Below are 17,935 nucleotides of genomic sequence, written 5' to 3'. Positions count from 1 at the left end.
AAAAGTAGCTTGGGCTACAGCTAGAGTCATTAACCTGTTCCCATAAATGAGACACACAAACACATTACCCTTCCCATTACATGTGTATAAAGTAGTTGTCCTTCTACCAATGGAGATGGAAAAACATAATCAGGAAAAGGTCTGCAACGCAGATGCAATGGATCTGAGAGACATCACACATCTTTGTAAATTATGCATATAGCAAAATAGCAAGAGATAGACCTTTAGCCAACAGACGCACAGATAGACAAATAGATTACACAAAACTCCCTATGTCATTACTTGTTGATGTCATGGGTCATTTGGAGATTCACTAATGTCTTACAAAAGTTAGAAGTGCTCTAGAAATGCAAAGCAATTGAAGTCAGGCCATAACAAACCAACTATCGTCATCAAGAATAATGTAGGCCTACTCTACATTCATGGAAACGGCTATAACGGTGAAAAGTACATATGCCGTTGTCACTGTAGTCCGACAAGCAAAAATATATCAATAAAATCACTATATGACTTTAAGCGAGTCGAGTAGGGAACCGTGATTATCATCAAGGCTTGACATTCCCTATGGAAAACACAGCCGCGACACACCCTCTCCTGTCTGTAGTCCATCTCCCACTCTCTCCCACAAATGTTGCTACTGTACAACACAGGAAACAGTAGCCGTTTCCCTTTCTGGTCATTGTGTGTGTGTGTGTGTGTGTGTGTGTGTGTGTGTGTGTGTGTGTCAGAAAGATGTATAAAGGTTAGATAATACATGCATATGGCTTGACAGTTCACATAGACCTTGTAATAAGCGCTGGTAGACCTGACGTAAGCCTAAAAATGCAACATTCATAATAAAACGCTTCACAAACACACAGGCCTCAAGGCAAATCAGGGCTGCATCGCCACAGCTTGTCACACTTCTTGGCCCCAACGTTATAGATGACTATACTCATAATAACAAACATTCTACCCGCAAGCCAGTAAGCCATAAGTCAAACTTACCGATGACTATCCTCAGATGTTTGAGTCTCGTCAGTACATCCTTTTTAGGGTCCAACACTTTCTGTGTTGATTTCTTGACGTCTCCATGAGGCTTTTTAGAGAACATTCCTACAGCAGGAGACTGAGAAATCTGATGGTACTGTACAGAGAGAGAGAGCAAGGAGGGGCTAGCTCCGAACTAGCCTGGCAGCTTACTTCAGCGAGCGTTAATCTTTAAATTGTTACGAAGCACTGTCCTTCGGCCACCGTTAAAATATCGTTGTGCTGTCAATCAGCAGCCCTCGAGGACAACGAGCGGTTCAACAGAGGATACAGCTCGTTGGTGAAGGTGCATTCTGTTGGAGGCAAATGCTATGTAAAGCTTAGCGGCGCAAAGCATCTCCCCATTGCACCACCTCCCTTCCCAAACACAAGCACCCAGCAGGCTAAAGGAGCTAGTTAGCTGTCCAGCCCATACCATGTAACATCATGGCGGAGGAGAGAAAACAAATCAATGGATGACAGAAAAAACAAACGTCACTTAATAATAATAAATAATAATCATACAAATAATGCACAATTTTATGATTGTGTGGACTGAAGCGTGTTAAGCATAGTCTAAAGTCGTCATACAACATAGAGGTTTAAAATAGCATTTTCATCTTACATGGGCTTCATGCATTTTGATCGATCGCTCGGTTTTCTGCTCCAGTTCTAGCGGTATTGTGGGTGTCTGGGTAGAGTAGTTTATTTTGTGTTAGAACCGATTCACAACGTCTAGACTCGCTGCTCCAAAAACTACAACTACCAGTAACATATCCAAGCGCTGTGGAGATTTGTTTTTAGCCTTTTAGCACAGCTTGCTACACGAGTGGTTTTGAAACCTATTTGTTCAATCTAATTCAAAGGAATATTGTTTATGCTTCCCTAAACTTCAACGATCGTTCAACGCAACATGTAAGTCGCAAGACGCCTTAAGAGCAATCTCTTGAAACGGTTATTTATCTTCAGAGTATAATAGTGATCGTATTGTCTTGTTTATTTATATATTTCGTTATCTGTTTTGTGTATGCAACTATAAAAACATGACAGAAATACGAAAACATGTTATATATTGCAATACATCGACAAACTTGAAACAAAAATGAAAAAACAATTTTAACGTATTTCAATGAATAACCTAACGTTAGAAGATTCCATGAATGATATGCATAAAGGAGTTTTAGATTGTCTGTAATACCGTTAATTGAGATGGGAGATTTGTGCTAATGGGAGATTTGTGCTCCCATTATATTTATACTTATGTTGTATTTGAGCTTACTCTGTTACCTCTACGTCTCAATTCAACATTGCATGTTGTGCTTCATGATTATAATAGGTTTATCTATTATTTTTTCAAATTCGCTAATGCTAGATCATTGTGCAACAACAATCGATGATTATGTTTGATAAGGAATCTCGGTTTTAACCTTAACATCACAAAGGAAGAAAAACTAACCCGATTCACCCTGGGTTAATTTTAATAGATGCTGGGTGATATATAACAAATGTAATAAGTAATAAGTATAACGTGATTAAATTGTGTGTCTTCTCAAACAAACACATATACAATGCATTGCTAAAAAAAACTTGCTTAATGTTCCCTCCATAAATCTATAAATCTGTTTTGATTCCGTTTTGTTCTGATATAGTAACAATAATACAAGCAGGGTAACACGTTTATCTCCTTATTAGGCCCATATGTGTCACACATTCAACACCAGAGCAGTAGGCTATGTCTAAAAATTGTCTCGCTAATGTTAACAACACTCCTTGGTGCTTACCCCGTTCTGCAGTCCAGAGTCTATTCCGCTGTCACCATGCCAGTGCACCGGGACCGAGACAAGAAGGAGAACATGGTGGAGGAGATGGACGTTGAGGACCACGAGCAGGATGCCTCCACCTCTGAGGAGGAGGATTCTGACACCTCCTCTGTGTCAGAGGAGGATGGCGACAGTTCCGGTGAGTCTGGGTTATTATTACCTCTAAATTAGTCGGCTTAGTAGACTATTTATTCTGATTGCTAAATTTGTGGGCGACGTGAAACGAGTGGTCTTGCATCACCTTCTTGAAGAAATCAGCGTTTATTATTACATATAGCCTATTATTACATAAAAAATAAAAATATGTGTCCTCATATATTTCCAAAGTGAAAGATGCCAGGATTTCCTTGCCCTGAAATACATTTACTACTACAGTTAATACTGCGACGTGAAACGAGTGGTCTTGCATCACCTTCTTGAAGAAATCAGCGTTTATTATTACATATAGCCTATACTTGTTTGGGTTATTATTTATGTTATTGGCGATCACTTAAGCCACTAATGCTATTCATTGAAAAGTACATCATTGGATAGTGAGAGGATGCAAACAGCACTGTGGGTGTGTTCATTTCTTGCTTGTTTTTCTGTGTCAGAAATGGATGAAGAGGACTGCGAGAGGAGGAGGATGGAGTGTCTGGATGAAATGACCAACCTAGAGAAGCAGTTCACCGACCTCAAAGACCAGTAAGACCCCAGACACTAGACTTGTTGTTATAGTTCTGTGAATCAACCTCGCACCACCCCCAAGTTGGTCAGCCCATCATACTGTTCATATAACTGTATATATTGAATGCATCTATACCTGGAAGGCAGATGACATGAGTATGTGTGTGTTTGTGCCTGTGCGTGCGTGCTTGTGTGTAGGCTGTACCGTGAGCGGGTGAGCCAGGTAAACTGTAAGCTTTCGGAGGTGGAGGCTGGCCGGGCAGTAGACTACCTTGACCCCCTGGCAGGCCTGCTGGAGAGCATGCAGGTCCGCACCAAAGTGGCAGGTAAACACACACACACACACACACACACACACACACACACACACACACACACACACACACACACACACACACACACACACACACACACACACACACACACACACACACACACACACTCACACACACACAGAGAAACGGAAACAACATGGAAAATCAAGGCAACACAATCAAGGCAAATCATTTGACACAGCATAGGCTCAATTTGCATTCCATCTTCCTCTCTTTCTGTCTTTGTTTCGCTCACTCTGTCCTTTTTTCAGGTGTCTACAGGGAGCTGTGCCTGGAATCTGTCAAGAACAAATACGAGTGCGAGATCCAAGCAGCGTTTCAGCACTGGGAGGTGAGACACACACACACGCGCACACGCACACATTTGAACACTGCTTTTTATCTCTTCTTAATTGTCTTCTGTCTTGGATCACCAGCCAGTACATATTCATGACTAAGAAAAATAAGAGTGATAATAAAAATAACAATCTTTTTATTTTTTCTATAGCAATCCTCTTGTTGACAAAAAATCTTCTAAAATAAATTGCCTATCCTAGCTTTCATACACACTTTCATTAATGCAATGTAATGATTTCAGAGTTACAATATCTTCATAGTAAAAATCATTCATTAAAGTGTGTGGTCTCCATTATCAAACTGGCAGATCTCATATTGTGTGTGTGTGTGTGTGTGTGTGTGTGTGTGTGTGTGTGTGTGTGTGTGTGTGTGTGTGTGTGTGTGTGTGTGTGTGTGTGTGTGTGTGTGTGTGTGTGTGTGTGTGTATGTTTAAACAGAGCGAGAAGTTGCTGCTCTTTGACTCGGTGCAAAGTGAACTGGAGGAGAAGATCAGGAGGCTCGAGGAGGACAAACACAGCATAGACATCACATCAGGTACACACACACACACACATACCCCCACACACACACACACACACACACACACACACACACACACACACACACACACACACACACACACACACACACACACACACACACACACACACACACACACACACACACACACACACACACTTTATTACATACTTAATCAACCCCTAATGGGAAATCAAGGAAAATACTAATACGAAGAAGTCCTCATATAGCATGAATTAAAATGCAATTGAATATAATATGACTATGTTTAGTTATTGGCACTAGATATTTGTGCATTCATTTTGACCTCTCCAGAGCTGTGGAGTGATGAGATCTCGGGCCGGAGGAAAAGGCGAGATGCTTTAAGCCCCGACAAGAAGAGAAGACGGCCTTCTGTGGTCTCAGATATCCTTCTAATACTTAGAAACACCATGCCTATGTGTGTGTTCTAAAAATAGACATTTTCTGTCTTTTCCACACAAGCCTGCTGCTGTATTTTACCCATGTGTGATTGTTGTTGTTGACTTGATGTTAAATATATATATAATATAAGGTAGGACTCCCAATATGCAGGTATAACACATTCCATTGTTTTGACTGTATATAGTTATGAATAGGTTGTTGTCCCTAACAAAGCCCACGCCCATATATAGTCTACATGCTTCCTGACTTGGACATTTTGGAGGACTGGACTACCATCAGAAAGGTTTGTATGTGTGTTTATGTTAAACTCCCCCGTGTATAAAAAGTGCTTTATAAATAAATTTGCCTTGCCTTGCCTAAATTAGCAATTTTCAAATGTGTTTTTGCCTCAGTCTGTGGATATTTAAGAAAAATGTGGGTGTCAGTGTCGGTGTCTGTGTACTTGTGAGTGCTTGATTGCATTTGTCTTGCTATCTTCCAGGCTGTCGCCACACTGACGCCTCACCGAGGGAAGACGGAGCCCGAGAGCTCCATGTTCCCCTTCAGAATGGACAGAAACAGACCCATACTCAACTGTTAAAGCTCTCCCATGCACACAAAACACACACAACCTCGTCCAATACTCTTGCACACCGGCACAGAACATGTAAGAGCACACAGACCTAGGACTTAAATATTACACGTATCAGACGGGTATGCACACACACACACACACACACACACACACACACACACACACACACACACACACACACACACACACACACACACACACACACACACACACACACACACACACACACACACACACACACACACACACACACACGTCTTAAGGAGCCACGATGGTCAGTGTCATGGCGAAGTGCCACAGCCTTCCTGTCGCTGCTATGGGTTGGTGAGCTGCTGTTAATGCAACCATACAGAAATCTTGGGACCTATGGAGCATGACATCCACACACGTGCACACAAATGAGTGGGGCAAATGACAATTGCCCAATCTGCTCTGGATCAAAGACCACAAGTGCCAAACTATGTTTGTAGAATTGTGTTTTATTTTATTTCTATCTTTGCGTTTGTTTTTATACTTTTGCTGGGCGAGTTTATATACGTATTGAGCCAAGCATAGCAGGAATACTGATTGACTGATTAAGTCAATTAAGGAATGCCGTTTTTATTTGTTTAATTTGTTTGTGTGGTGAACAAATGGAGAATGTTGTCTTTGCCGCCTTTGGAAAAAAAATAAAAATATGTGTCCTCATATATTTCCAAAGTGAAATATGCCAGGATTTCCTTGCCCTGAAATACATTTACTACTACAGTTAATACTGCCTTACGGTTCTGAGCTAATGCCTGACTCTAGGACAATTCTGAGCCTCTAGTTAGAAGGTTTTCGGTTCCGAAAACTTGACTAGTTAAAGACAATATATTTCTTCTGGATTTTGTCATGGCTTCCCCTGTGAAGCTGCCAAAAATGGCAAGACTAGTGCTCCCATAACTTACTTGTTTCAGAGCAGATCAGATTTTCTGAAATCCTTGGCGACGTTGACTTCTATTTTACTTCCAGAAAACGCATTCACTCAACTCAAGGAAGGGGTCCTGTTGCATTGTTTAGTCACATGTGCCAGCATACGATGTGCTGGATTACTTCACCTTCTCCTGAAACATTTCCTAAGGGACAACAAGGAAGAAGAAGTTAACCAACCTGTGCAGGGCAATTACCTAACAAATATGCTTCAGGAAAAGCTGCGTACTTCCGATATAGGTCTGCTGAACAGGGCAACAAAGCGGCTCTGCTGCTGACTTGTTTTTTTAGATTTCGGTTGGAACCCAAGGCAGGCTATATGTCTGCTGTTCACTAGCCAGCAGTACTGAGTGGAAGATAATTGTTTCTTTTGGTACTTTCTTTGTCTTGAAATTAAAATACTTTGTTCTTTTAACAACCTTATTCTATTTGTCTATATATGTAGTCGTGTGTGAAGTGTTTCTTTATTTTTTAAGCCTTCCTTGAAGGAAGGAATCATATACTGAGAATGGGTCATTTCATATTGTTAGTTTATTCTTCCAGGCCACCCATCCTAATATCAGCCTACCGTGGTGGTACACACATGATCGGAAAACAGCCGTCCGCAGCATCAACGCCACCTAGCGGTTATGCAGAGCACATATTGCTCTAGTCTAGAAGTACATCTACCATGGTCATTTGACTCAATTCTTGTTCTCTTCATGAAACTTTGGAAAATAAAGCTGCAGTATGGTAATAGAGATGCAAATTAATGATACTGACATGAGTGAACTCATTGATAAAATCTTATGTTGACATTTGTTTATATCTCGTATGCCATAGATTAGTTTCCCATACTGCCTAAAGTGCCTGTTAAATTATTTAAATGATTAACATTTTAAGAAAACGAGCAGGAGTATGCCTACAAAACGTTATGTTAAACACAAACACTGCCAAACCTCACAAATATTCATCACACAGGTTCAGCATGGTCAGGCATTTTTAGACAGCTTTCCAAAAGTGTTAGTAATACGTAATTAGCCTTTTTTCCTTATCATCATTCCAATAAAGATATATGTGGTTATGTGTTTTTTTTATGTTGAATTACTTTCAAAGTATTTGTAATCTATAATTTAATTGTTTTTTTCAATATTCTTCAATTAAGTGCCTCAAGTAAGCTGTATCGTTTGGGCATTCTGGAGTTGTAGCTTGGCATCAGTTCCTGTGATTTGATGTTTTGCATACAAATTACTATAATCCTACGCAAACTAAACAGAATTAAGGCAGTTTCATCAGGAGGAAAATATAAGGAATGGCTTTGTCTTTTCCTCGACGGCTAGATGCATTATTTCAAACATATTCTTAATAATTTACTCTAAATAGGACAAAACCATGTATGACAAGGTCCCATCAAGGATCAAACCCATGACCCCAGGTTAACAAGACCAGTGCAGGCTGAGCTATGGAACCCATTTGTGTGCCTTCACAAATATGTCTAAATTTGATCTTTAAATATAGAGAAATATTCATATTAAGCCAAAGCAATTGTTTTCAATTCAGCCATTTGATTCCTTTCAATAAGAGACACACAGCTGGCAAAGTCAGCGTGCACAACACCACCCGGGCCAAGTAGAAACATACTTCTAACCTATGCCTCAATCTTACCATCCGTAGTACATTAAACTAACCATCACCAACCTAATACCTAACAATCTTAATAATTGAAGCTAACAGTCTCTAACCTCATACCTCAACTTAACCATCTGTAGTACCTGAACCTAACCTTCTCTAACCTAATACCTCAACCTATCATCTGTCATACTTAAACCTGACAATCTCTTAGCTAATGCCTCAACTTAACCATCTGTAGTACCTGAACCTAACCTTCTCTTACGCAATACCTCAACCTATCATCTGTCATACTTAAACCTGACAATCTCTTACCTAATACCTCAACTTAACCATCTTTAGTAAGCATAAAATATTTTACCCTAATACCTCAATTTATTATCTGTAAGCTAATTTCTAAACCTAAACATCTCCAACCTGATAACCAAAAGTAACAATCTGTAACCTAATGCCTAAACGTAACCACCTATAACCTAATACCTTAACCTAACCATCTGTAACTTACATCCAAAGATGTTATAGCTTTAATACATTACGTTATGTTACCATTTTCAACCTTATCCCTAAGCTTCACAATAAGAATACAACCTAATATCTAACCTAATACAAAATAGGTTTAAGCTCTGCTAATACCTTAACTTAACCATCCCCAGTTTAATATCTACATTTCCCCATCTCTAACCTAATGCGTAAACGTAACCAGCTCTAGCCTAATACATCAACTCAAACCATCCATGCTGTCCGTGTAGTCCCTCCTTACAAAAGGCCATTAATTGAATAAATAATTCATTATTCAATAGACCAGTGAGAGAAAAATTAGCAATAGTTCAAAGCTGTACATGAAGAGTGATGACATATATTTATTACAGGTAAAAATGGTTGGCTGCAACAATGTTAATTGACCATTGCCCATACATTAATTATTGTACACTGTACATTCAATGCTATTAATATAATCATGGAATGTTACATTCAAGTGACACAATGGCAATGGTTTATGGAACAAGTTATAATCTTTAATCTTTGCAGTGAAAATCCAATTCACGGCTACCTCAATTATAGAAGTAGGCCTAAAATAAAAAATAAATTGCACAGGTTTTTGTTAGAGCAACGAAATTGGAGATAAGTTGAAGGTACACTTAGACAAAGTACCATAAACTCTCCACTTCCACAACACATTCATAGTACCAGGAAGTCTACCTTATACTCTCTCACACTCCATGGTACCTAATACTCTACTACACTCCGTAGTACCTTAAACTCGTCTACACTCCATAGTACCTTAAACGCTACACTCCATAGTTCCTCAAACTCTACTATACTCCATAGTACCTAATACTCTACCTCATTCCATGGCACCTCAAACGCTACACTCCCAAAACAGATTCTTAGCCTCAACTGCACCCCATAGTACCTTCAATTCTACCCCAACAGATTCATAATACCTTATCCCCCCATACTTCATAGAACTACACGTCATGGTGTCTCAGCGTCCTCTACACCCCCGATTCGACCGAGTTCCCACACACCACCCCTGCGTCCTCGTGGTGGTCACAGTTGTGCGCCCCCAGCCCTGCGTGCTTGCAGTCCAGCAGACTGGCCTCCGTGCCGGTGCACTGCACGTCGTCCAGCAGTATGCGCAGGCTCCAGCCCTGGCCGAACTCCGAGTGCTTGGCCGCCTTCAGGGCGCCGCGGAAGCCCAGCTGTCGGCACACCACCTCGGCGTTCCAGCCCGTCCACAGGTCGTCGCACACCGTGCCCCACTCGCCGCCGGCGTAGATCTCCACGCGGCCGCGGTCGCCCAGCTCGTGCCCCTCCCCCGCCAGCCTCACCGCCCCGTCGGCCGGGGGCGGGGGAACCGCCGCCGCCCGATGCTTGGCCTTCCTGCGGCGGCCTTTCCGCTTGGTGGGCCTTGGCGGGCGGGTGGACGTGGTGGTGGCGGGGGGTGTGGTGAGCTCCGGTTGTCCCAGTTCGTCGATGAGCTCCTGGAGCCAGTCCACGGTGGGGTCGAGCTCAGCCTGGCTGTGCCCCGGGAGCTCCAGGCCAGTGAGGGCTGCAAGCCAAGGAGATAAGAAGGCGCTCCAAAGATAAGAACGGGAAGGGTTTCTTGCACTAAACAAGACTGCATTTCCCATGAGCACCAATGATTCTCCTTGCAATAAGCTACTCAGACTCTTCCATGTTTTTAAACCGAATTCTTAACCTGGTCAGTGGTCATTATGCCCTGAGGCCACAGTCATTTTAGTTAGTCATTAGTTGCACTGCAAAGTGACATCCTCGATCCTATAGCAAGGGTGGCAAACTGTCATACCCAACCGTTTCATAGAAGAAGAATTAAGTTGTTCAAATACAGCAGAAGAAGAGCTATTTCAATAAATATGAATTCTTTCTATTTAGATAGATATAATTGTTATTTTTTTCTGGAGAAAATTGATTGCAAATTAGTCATGACAATTGAGCCTGGAAAACATGAAGCTGGCCAGGAGGAATCCAGTTCTACTGCAGTCACTCTGCACCATCCAGCCATGAAGGGTGGGACGTCAAGCTGGACATCTTGCTTATACATCAATGCAGGCTATGTGGTGTCTAGTTTGGCCATGTTTAGGCAGTTTTAGAGTACCAAAGACATATTAAGAAATAAGAAAATTTTTCCATTCTATAGAAAAAAAGGTCTATGCTTCAATTACAACCCCTTGATCTGACAATATATTACAGAGAATATCAATAATATATCTTATTAATGCCATTTTGCCTATTTCAGACACAGGCTTTATTCTTCTAAATAATGACACATTTTTATTTTGTGGGTTTAACTGTGTATTTTATGCATGGGATTAATGTGTAGCTATGTAAAGCTATATATAACTATGCCAATATGGGGAGATTAAGACAAAAAAAATTTGTACTACTACAGAACACTGGGGGAAAAGCACACCACATGCTAAAATGGTTTGACTTGGGAAAGCACTCCCCCCCTCCTTAAGCTTGCCAAAGCGGTGTATTTACAAACGGTCCTCATGGTTTCCTCTTGATTTTCCGCCAGTCTTTTCTCTAAGTTCTCATGAAACGCCATGCAGTGTGTGTGTGTGTGTCTGTGTGTGTGTGTGTGTGTGTGTGCGTGTGCGTGTGCTCACCTTGTCGACAACTGCCATTATTTGATTTGAAAGTTTGTTATGAGAGAAGGCTTTGAATATTGGTATTTCAGATGTTTTGTTTAAGATGATTAAAATAAAACAATATTTCGTTATTTTTCTTGTAATGTTTAAAGATATATAAAGACATATATATAAACAATGCTAACATTTTTAATGAAAAATCTCTTTGGACATATTGGAGGGACCAAAGAGCAGCATGTTGATCATGCTGGTTCCTGACCCCTGTCCTATAAAGCTGGGTAATCACTATAAATATCGAGAACCCTACCTTGTGTTGTTCGAATGTTAGAAGAAAAATATAAACCTACTCCGTAAACTTCCAGCAAACTTTTCCGAAAATGTGTCAACGGCTGTTCGTCAACAGACTGGGCCGGCCTACCCAGCTATACACCATTCTATTTGTTGTGTAGTTAAGTAGAGCATATAACCCCCCACTGGTTGAGCGGCTGGGGATAGTCATTGGCTCCGATCGTATCATATGTGTGGACTCACTTTCCTGCGGTTGGAACTCGATAAGCTTGCTTTTGACTCGGACAGGAAGAGGGTCGTAGTGGCACTGTCCCGGGGCAGCTCGTCTGAAGAGAAACACACACAAAAACGGACAATGACCACCTTTGTTTAAAAACAGAAGAAACCTAGACGCCTAATATATTCCTACTCCATCTAGTGGATGCATAAATAAAGTCCTCCTGCTTTGACGTTTGTTTGTTTTAACCCAGGGGCATGAATAGTTAGGATTAGGGATGATGGCTGGGAAACAAATCAGGAGGCATGAACAGGGTAATGCTGTCGGCTGAAGCTTGAATTCAAAAGCTCTGCAAACAGAGAGAGTGAGAAAAGCAAAGAGAGAGAGAGAGAGAGAGAGAAAGAGAAGGAGAAAGAGAGTGAGAGAGAGAGAGCTGTCAAATTCAGTGTTGGTGAAAGATATTTATACTACCAGGGCTGCTGCATGTCTCGCTTGCCACATTTCTTGCACGTATGTTATGCACACATGCCCCACATACGGACACACAAGCTTGCACGCACACACACTGAACTCATTCCCGAAAATGTGCAATGATTCCACAATGAATTCACACCTTTAATTAATAACAAACGAGACCAAAATGTGCAAATTTAAACCTCCAGCCAAACAGACAAGCAAAACAAATCTTCTTTTCGAATGGTTGCCATGTGACTCACACGGCCAGCTTAGTTATTATTAACAGATGTGTACTCTGAAATCGTTAAGCAAAGCAGAGATGGGTTGCCGTTCTTTACACCGTGATACTAGGAGATAGGAGTGTGCCACTGAAAAAAAAGACATACCTAGAGGGATCCACAACCTTATACACAACACCGGAACGTGACGTTGCACTCGGGATTTCCGTGGACATGAAATACAGCTCGCCTGGGTAGAGAAAAAAACAAACAAGCAAACATTCATGAAAAGGATTTGACAATGGCAAAATATAACGGCAACCATAATACAACTGCAATCCTATTCATGGTTCTTCTAGTCTTATTCATTTATGAGGTTTTATGAGGTCACATCAACCTGTAAGAAAAAATTATTGGTTTCAGAATGCAGCGCTGGGGATGCAAAAACTAATAGCAAGGTAGCATGAAATTACATTACATGACTTCTACAAAGTAAGAATACAATAGTATTTTAGGGCGGGAGAAAAGATAGGATCCCTTGTGTTCCAAATAATTTAAAACGTTAAATGAAAAAGTCCCTTCCAATCACCGCTCATTCTACCCATTCTCTCCAAGTTCACTCGTTCTTTGCAGAACGACGGAGGTAAACAAACGTTGACAAGCTCTGACATTGACGTGAGAGAAGACAGAGGAAGCGATGCCAAGCGCCTTTGCCTCTTCAATAACCAGGCGGATTGAGACGGAGCGGTCGGTCTCCTACCTGCTTCGTCCTCGGCGAAGGAGATGATGTACTGGTGATAGTTGTTGATGAGTCCAGGGAAGGCGCAGGTCAGGCCCATGCCCATGCACACCTCGTGGTAGTTCCAGTGGCCCGTGTTTTGGTCCTCCTGCAGACTCATCAAGCGCCTGCAGAGGTGTACAGCACAAATGTCAGCAGAGTCATGGCAACATACCTCATGGATGCAGTGTCGGGGAAGGCTCAGATCCATTCCTGACAATGTAGAAACTTTTGAAAGGAAGAAAGTATAATCCCTAGACATTTTCACTGGCATATCAGTGGAATCTGACGGTCTGTGCTTCAGTGATAAAGTGTTATACAAGGGCAATACAGATCATAGACAGATGTTGGACATTGCTGGATCACTAGTAAGGCAAAAACAATATACTAAACAGCTGACAATGACATAAGTATTGGCAGGCGTGTTCTTTTTTTATAAATATGATTATAATACAACCCAAGAATTGAGATCGGTCCAACCATAATATTTACATATTTCTAAGTCTGTCACTGTCTCTCTATATCCCATCTAGCTTGTGGGAGCCCCGTGGGTGGGGTTGTGGATTTCCTGAAAAAGTGAATAGCTTTTCTGCAGCTCTACTTTGAATAAAGGTTTGAAGCTATTCATATCATTAAAAAAATAAAGAAAAACAAAAAGATAATTGAAACCTTACCCACTCATGAAATCCCCGAACATGTATATCCCGTTCAGGTTGGGGTGTTCACAGCCGCGGTAGACGTAGCCTCCAGTGACAGACTTGCCCATCTTGTGAGGATATGCATAAATAGGAAGAACGTCGTCTGGGGAGTCACAAGGAGGAAGTACTATTACCCTTTTTATTAAAACGTTGTTGTTGTCCTTCCTATATGCTAATGTATCTGTATTTTCTTTATTCGTTGTAAATAACGTCTAGATAAAAATATTATAGGCTTTCACACAGACTAAGTGTTTAAGTCTTAGATAAACAGATATTTGGACAGTTTGGTCAGTTTTCTCTTTCCGTTCTAGAATTTTATGAACAGGCGGCCTTAGTGGGGAAAACAAATTATAGAAACAACAACTAAACAATACATTAATAAGTGCCTTTTTGCATCTTTAGCTGCGGCCGTTTTTGTTTCCACTGCAACCCATTGTCCAATCATTGTTAATGTGTTTACATATCAAGTGAACCGTGCAGTCTTGGAGCTCGGACACCAACCTGAACCACACACTACACTATATTGTATTCAGGTTTCTAGTTTCATACCCTGAAAATAACACACAAGAGCCGACGCACAAACCTGCAAATCCTCATCGACAATAAAAATGCAATAGCGTATCGGTTACAAATCTCTGGACACACACATGAAAGATCCCACCTACATGACAGCATCGCATCGCACACCCGAAAAAAAACCGAGCGCACACGCACCTAGCGAGCTGTTGGCGCACAGCTTCTTGTCGTAGCAGGAGAAGCCCTCCCTGGCCCTCCAGCCGTAGTTGCGGCCCTTCTCGATGATGTCGACCTCCTCGAACTTGTTCTGGCCCACGTCTCCGCAGAAGATGCGTCCTTTGCCCTGCCGGGTGAGCGGGTCGCCCCGGTCCACAGAGCAGCGCCACATGTTGCGGACGCCGTACGCGTACACCTCGGGCCGGGCGTCCCGGTGCCGGGCGAAGGGGTTGTCCGGAGGGATGCGGTACAGCGGACCCCTCTCGTTGTCGTCCACGTCGATGCGGAGCACTTTGCCCAGCAGTGCTGACCTGTTGGCAGAGCAAACGATGAGAATGTGTGGATCACATGTCTTCAGACACTTTGGACACCGACTAATACATGCATAATCATTTGTAGGTTGATTAAGATTGACTGTTTTTGTTTTTCACATCTTCAATTTTAATACTCTTACTGGGTACTTTGTAATAAACTCTTAAGGTTTAGGGTTGCTTTGTCAATACAGTTCAAAGAATTTCCACCACAACATACAGAGACATATTTTTTCTATTTTTTTTGTACAATTATGCCCCCATAATTTGTGTCTGCGATTACTCATTAATTCTGATTTATGCTACCACTTTCAAAATGATTTGAATGTAACTTCATAGGGGGTGCAATTAAAAGTAACTGGTGTAGTTTCTATATCTTTTAATTGTTCTAGTGTTAACCATTAAGGAAGAAGGATGGTTCTGCTTGGGAAGACATTTTGTGATGGTTCTATCGTCGTTATAGATCTGCGATGGAGTGACTTCCTACTTGTTCTGTGAGTTGCCATATTTCCCAAAGGGGTCTCCGGCCATTCCCCCATCGCCTGTGAATATGTAGAGGTAACCGTCATCCCCAAACAGCACCTGTCCTCCATTGTGATTGGACGCGGGCTCGTCGATCTCCAACAGCACTCTGTGGACATATTTGGGGAGATGACTTAATACCAACACTGGAGAACCTAAAACTGCTATCGGCAGGTTGACTCGACCCCTGGTGTTCTGACCACACTGTGTTGGATTGAGTTCCATGTCATGCATTTGGCTCTATGACAGCCAGCAGTCAAACAAACACATGAAGACCAGACTCTACTCAGACAGAACTGAATCAAAACCAAGCGGGCAGAGGCATTACTGTTGATTGCAGCTTTAACACAATTGTATTCTGCAAGGGAAATCAGTCAGATGAAACAAACCGGGGTCCCCCAAACAAACCCCCCACACACCTCTCCGAGCCATGGTCCACCAGGTTCATGTCGTGGGACGACACGCGGAACTCACTGATGCGGACCCTCTCGTCGAAGCCCACCTCCACCGAATAGTACACATACAGCTTCCCGTTGAACCTGTACTTGGGGTGAAAGGTCAGGCCCAGGAAGCCCCGCTCGTCCCCCTCCCACGAGGACGTGAGCACGGCCTTGGTGATGTTCAGGAAGGGCACCTCCAGCCTGGAGCGGTCGGGGAGGTAAGCCCACACCAGGCCCAGCTGCTCGGCCACAAAGAAGCGGTGCGTGCCGTCGTTGGCGTGCACCATGGCCAGCGGGTTGCGCAGGCCGTTGGCCACCTCTTCCAGACACATCTGCAGGCAGCCCTCCCCGTCCGAGAGCACGCGGCCCAGGTTCTGGCTGAGCTGGGGGTTGTTCACGATGTCCGGGTAGCAGTAGTCCCCGTCGCCCAGCTGCAGGTACTGGCACAGCAGGGCCTGGTCGGCCTTTACTTTGGCCAGGTGTGGGTCGTCGGAGAGGTACTCGAGAGCGGAGCTGCACTTCTTCCAGAACTGTGCGCAGTAGTCTGGGCAGAGCCCTGGGATGGTGCGGACGGGAGTGCTGGCGTCCTCGGCATCGAAGAGGTGAGCAGCATACGGTGAACATTCCTAAAGGCCAGTTTTGGAATAGGAAGGAGAATAGCAGTATTGAAATTAATTGAAAATGTTTTTATTTCGAACAAGTAAATAAAAGAAAAGCAATAATAAAAAATAAAATAAAATGATAAAACAAGTGGACAGTTACAATAATGTAATATTTACACACAATGAAAACCACAAATGAAAATAAACTGTCTAACACTTGCTTTACCTGTTCGAAAAGGAGTGAGAAGAAGAAAACGTATTAAATCTCACCCCTTCTCCCTAATTTATTTATCCATAATGAGTTATCAGCTTCCTAATTACCATTTACGTATGTATCTAATAATATTGTCGTATTTATCTAATAATATGGTTTAGTTATCTTTTATTAATATTTAATTAAACATTCAATATTATATAAATACCACCATGTATATACAAATACATATAAACATATACACTACAGTAGGGGTGGGACATGGCATGAGAGGAATAAGGACAAGCATAAGCTTTAATGCATGGCCTCAATTATATTGAATATTCACTTGTTGTTGGTGTAGAGCTGAGAACATGCCTTCTATAACCGTGGTGTGCACAGTGGACAGGGATACGACCTTTGCCCATGCATGCCTACCTGGCACAGCAACTCCTGGACGTAGCTGGCGCAGTTAGCGTAGCCATGGTAATCAAAGTTTCCCATTATCCGGTAGAACTTGGTCAGGAGGTCTTGGTCTTTCTCATAGTTACAGCAGCCAAACTCCTTGTACGGTGAGCAAAACTGGAGCTCTTGTTGTGGTCGAAAGGGAGGTTTAAAATCCAAACATTGTGGATGCAACCTTACAGGTGTGCAGCGTAAAGTCACTAAAAATAAGATGATCAATGGGGAACCCCCTCGGATATAACCATAATACCGCCGCATTATGGTGCGGTTCTGGAGAACGCACGGAGCTGTGCCCGCCTATGTCATGGAACCGAAGTTCTCCGGAAAAAACGCTTCGTCTCTCGACTGTCCTGTGTACAAACTCAGCGTGCACTTTGCTCCTCTGGCTCCAATCATTCACTTTTGCCCCTGTGCAGTCCGCTTGACGTTCAGATCGCACTCGGGATTCATCGCGGATGTCGTCACTGTCCCCGAGTTACCCTGCTGCCATCCCTTTAGAACAGACCGTCGTGCATACCGAGCTCCGTGCAGCTTCAGCCACTGATCTCAGTTTGGGGTTTGCGTTTCTGGGTTTGTGTGCAGGGCATGAAGTCATCCTCTCTCTCTCTCTCTCTCTCTCTCTCTCTCTCTCTCTCTCTCTCTCTCTCTCTCTCTCTCTC

At 42.6% G+C, this 17,935-nt stretch overlaps 3 protein-coding genes across 3 annotated transcripts in view; 1 reads left to right on the top strand and 2 right to left on the bottom strand.

The window, feature by feature from the left end:
- Positions 1-1,802, bottom strand: part of ralgapa1 (Ral GTPase activating protein catalytic subunit alpha 1) — a 60,889-nt gene extending 59,087 nt beyond the window's left edge. The window contains exon 1 of the mRNA XM_056591010.1: positions 988-1,802. Within this exon, the coding sequence (XP_056446985.1) occupies positions 988-1,093 (106 nt within the window). The 5' untranslated portion in view covers positions 1,094-1,802. The remainder of the gene's footprint in view (positions 1-987) is intronic.
- On the top strand, positions 1,786-7,353 carry brms1la (BRMS1 like transcriptional repressor a). Its single transcript, XM_056591013.1, has 9 exons — positions 1,786-1,923; positions 2,802-2,967; positions 3,422-3,512; positions 3,693-3,820; positions 4,081-4,160; positions 4,603-4,699; positions 5,000-5,089; positions 5,326-5,390; positions 5,589-7,353. The coding sequence occupies exons 2-9, from the start codon at positions 2,826-2,828 to the stop codon at positions 5,685-5,687; spliced, it is 792 nt and encodes a 263-aa protein (XP_056446988.1). The 5' UTR covers positions 1,786-1,923; positions 2,802-2,825; the 3' UTR covers positions 5,688-7,353.
- A 1,700-nt stretch (positions 7,354-9,053) lies between these two features.
- Positions 9,054-17,831, bottom strand: hhipl1 (HHIP-like 1). The gene is made up of 9 exons (XM_056591011.1): positions 17,250-17,831; positions 15,996-16,642; positions 15,542-15,685; positions 14,726-15,054; positions 13,988-14,114; positions 13,296-13,441; positions 12,704-12,785; positions 11,888-11,970; positions 9,054-10,293 (listed from the first exon to the last, which is right to left on the bottom strand). The coding sequence occupies exons 1-9, from the start codon at positions 17,532-17,534 to the stop codon at positions 9,737-9,739; spliced, it is 2,400 nt and encodes a 799-aa protein (XP_056446986.1). The 5' UTR covers positions 17,535-17,831; the 3' UTR covers positions 9,054-9,736.
- Between the last annotated feature and the right edge of the window lie 104 nt (positions 17,832-17,935).

This window comes from Gadus chalcogrammus, chromosome 5 (assembly GCF_026213295.1).
Source record: "Gadus chalcogrammus isolate NIFS_2021 chromosome 5, NIFS_Gcha_1.0, whole genome shotgun sequence".
Lineage (NCBI taxonomy): Eukaryota > Metazoa > Chordata > Actinopteri > Gadiformes > Gadidae > Gadus > Gadus chalcogrammus.
The sequence above is the reverse complement of the archived record's forward strand: the minus strand, read 5'-3'. Positions and strand labels throughout refer to the sequence as shown.